General features: G+C 36.4%; 1 protein-coding gene across 4 annotated transcripts in view; it reads right to left on the bottom strand.

Moving 5' to 3' along the window:
• LOC119586468 (BTB/POZ domain-containing protein 7-like) overlaps nucleotides 1-2,549 on the bottom strand; it is a 32,378-nt gene that overhangs the window by 2,981 nt on the left and 26,848 nt on the right. For all 4 annotated transcript variants that reach the window (XM_037935202.1, XM_037935204.1, XM_037935203.1 and 1 more), the window contains 5 exons: nucleotides 2,311-2,468; nucleotides 1,816-1,965; nucleotides 1,172-1,334; nucleotides 808-968; nucleotides 536-679 (listed from right to left, as the gene is read on the bottom strand). In XM_037935202.1, coding sequence (XP_037791130.1) covers nucleotides 536-679; nucleotides 808-968; nucleotides 1,172-1,334; nucleotides 1,816-1,965; nucleotides 2,311-2,468 — 776 coding nt within the window. The remainder of the gene's footprint in view (nucleotides 1-535; nucleotides 680-807; nucleotides 969-1,171; nucleotides 1,335-1,815; nucleotides 1,966-2,310; nucleotides 2,469-2,549) is intronic.

The raw sequence follows: 2,549 nt of genomic DNA, 5'->3' as shown, positions 1-2,549 counted from the left end.
ATGGAACTTGATATACACCTTTCATTTTCTTTACCTTATAATTTATGAATATACTCAAAGATATTGAATAGTTTGTTATAAAAACACATGAACCGTAGAATATGAAGGCCCACAGTCTTATACACTTTTAAATCCTAAAACATTATGTAATTTTCTGAACACATAAGTATATATACTTGGTTAGGATTTTCAAACAATAGGAAATCAATAACAATACAGTTTCTAGTCCTTATACTACTGAATGGTATAGTTTTTATATATATAGCTTAGACCTCAAATGTATTGGCAAATTTAATTTGAAAAACAGGTTTTGTAACATTTGGAAAATTCTATTGCAACAAGCATCTCATGAATAATGTGAGAAGCCAATCTCAAATGGACTAGAGCTGACAAAATGTGATTATTTTTTCTACATCATGGCATATATCAGATTGAGTAGAGTAAAATTTATGTTGTTAGTTGGTTAGGTTATGGATCCAATTTGGTGAATATATCCATCTATCCTATGCTTAGAGAGATGACTTTTCACACTCACTTGCATAAGACGGAAGTGATGTGAAGGAGGCTCGAGAAGTGGATCCAAGAGGAATTCAGGAGGATGTAATTTGGACCTGCCCTCGTCCCTAACTGAACAACGCTTCTCCACTTCTTCCTCTTCCTCTTCGGTGTATGAAGCTCCCTGTTACAAATGAATATTAGAAATCATTCATATTTTAAATGATAATATGAAATGAGTGAAGCTGACTAATCCAATTCAACAAAATGTTGCAGAAGTTTCCAATCCTACTAAAGAAGCTGAAAACTCACCTCCAACACATCGGCAACAGAATCTGGCAAGTTGAATTCCCTCACAACACGTAAGCGCACTTGTCGTCTGAGCATTCGTCGGTCACTAAAAAGGAGTGAGGCAGCTCGCTGATAGCCCGGGGTGGACACCAGCTCTCTCTCACGCCTTACCATTGATAGCACTGTTGAAATTTAGACTCATTAGGCTCACTTCAAACAGATGTACATTTAGCCTGAAGAAACTCAAAAACATATGCTAAATAAATTTTATGGATACCTTAGATACCTCACCTATATTTCTATTAAACACAAAGTTTACTTTGTGCTTCTCATTCTTTCATACCTTTAGGAAAAGAAGAAAAAAATATATGACAAGCATTTTCACCTGGTATGGCAGCTGCAACAACATCCACAGTGGTAGGTGGAGCATAAGTTGGTTGGTGAGGAGCATTGTCTTCTACCATGTAAAGGGCATCAGGGATGTGGGATACATAACACTGCAGTCGGACCACGTCCACTCCACCAGCAGTCTGCTCATCTACCACAGACTAGAGGTGTGAAAAAAATATAAAGGTTACAATCTTTACCCAGAGTGCATGAACTCCTTACACAAATATAACTATGTCTGTAACCTTGAAAAAGGTTGTTACAGAGGAAAATGTATTCCTATCCCTCTTATATGAAACAAACAGGATACAGCATTTGCAGGAAAAGGTGGAATATATTCTAGAATGCACTCCTATTTCTAATATATGAAACAAATGGGAGACATAGCAGTGCATATCCCTCATGCCTCTACAATCACAAAGAAACTATTAGCCACAGATCTATACTGCGTTTCATGTTTGACAATATTCCTTGTTTTCTAAAAGCTTCAGACTAAAGATGACTAAACTGTCATCCATTAACCAAGAGGAGACAGAATAACTTGATTTCTGAAACAATACTGCTGATCAGCTGATATCTGGATCCAGTCAACAACTGTAACTATAAAATCTAACTATATATAAAACCAATAAACCAACAAACCTTTATTTCCTCAGCATATGGAGTAAAAAGCCTGGGTTTGACAAACAAGCCATTGTTTTTACTTCGTATCCAAGCATTCACCCTGTAGTTTGTTGTATCATCTCCTATCATATGACTTGGTGGGGTTGACACCAAACCTCGTTTAATAGCCTGATGGAAAGAATTGAAAATTAATACACTCAATATCTGAATTCTTGTACATTGTATAATAATCCTTCTATAGTATTCTAAATACATCTGTCTCATATGATGTTGCTAATACATAACAAAGCTTCAATCCTCCCTTCTTAATATATTCTCCCAACCTCCCACACAAAGGCTCATATTTGTGCAACTCTAATTAACAACAAACATTCTGTATTAAACATATTTTTTTTATCTGTTGCATTAAAAAAAACACACTCCTCAATCCAAAAATGAAAAAACCACATCATTCAGTTATACTATTCACATGCTATAACAAAAACAAACAAACTCCTCTCTACATGAACTTGCCTGTGTGAGAATGTCATGGTTCGGAGGTAAGACATGGTCCATGCGAACGTGAGGCAGGAGCTCTGACAGTATCTCTCGCAGCTCCACGTCATTCATGTCCCTTTTTCTCAATCCTTTACGAGTTACCGAATGAGCCGTTTGGGACACTAGATTGGGTTCTATGAGAACAAGACAATTTAAAGAATGAGGATTTTTTTCTTCTGAGGGGAGGGGAAAGCATGAAATATGAATAAAGTGGG

This window comes from Penaeus monodon, chromosome 21 (genome assembly GCF_015228065.2).
Source record: "Penaeus monodon isolate SGIC_2016 chromosome 21, NSTDA_Pmon_1, whole genome shotgun sequence".
NCBI lineage: Eukaryota > Metazoa > Arthropoda > Malacostraca > Decapoda > Penaeidae > Penaeus > Penaeus monodon.
This window is presented reverse-complemented; position numbering and strand designations above follow the sequence as displayed.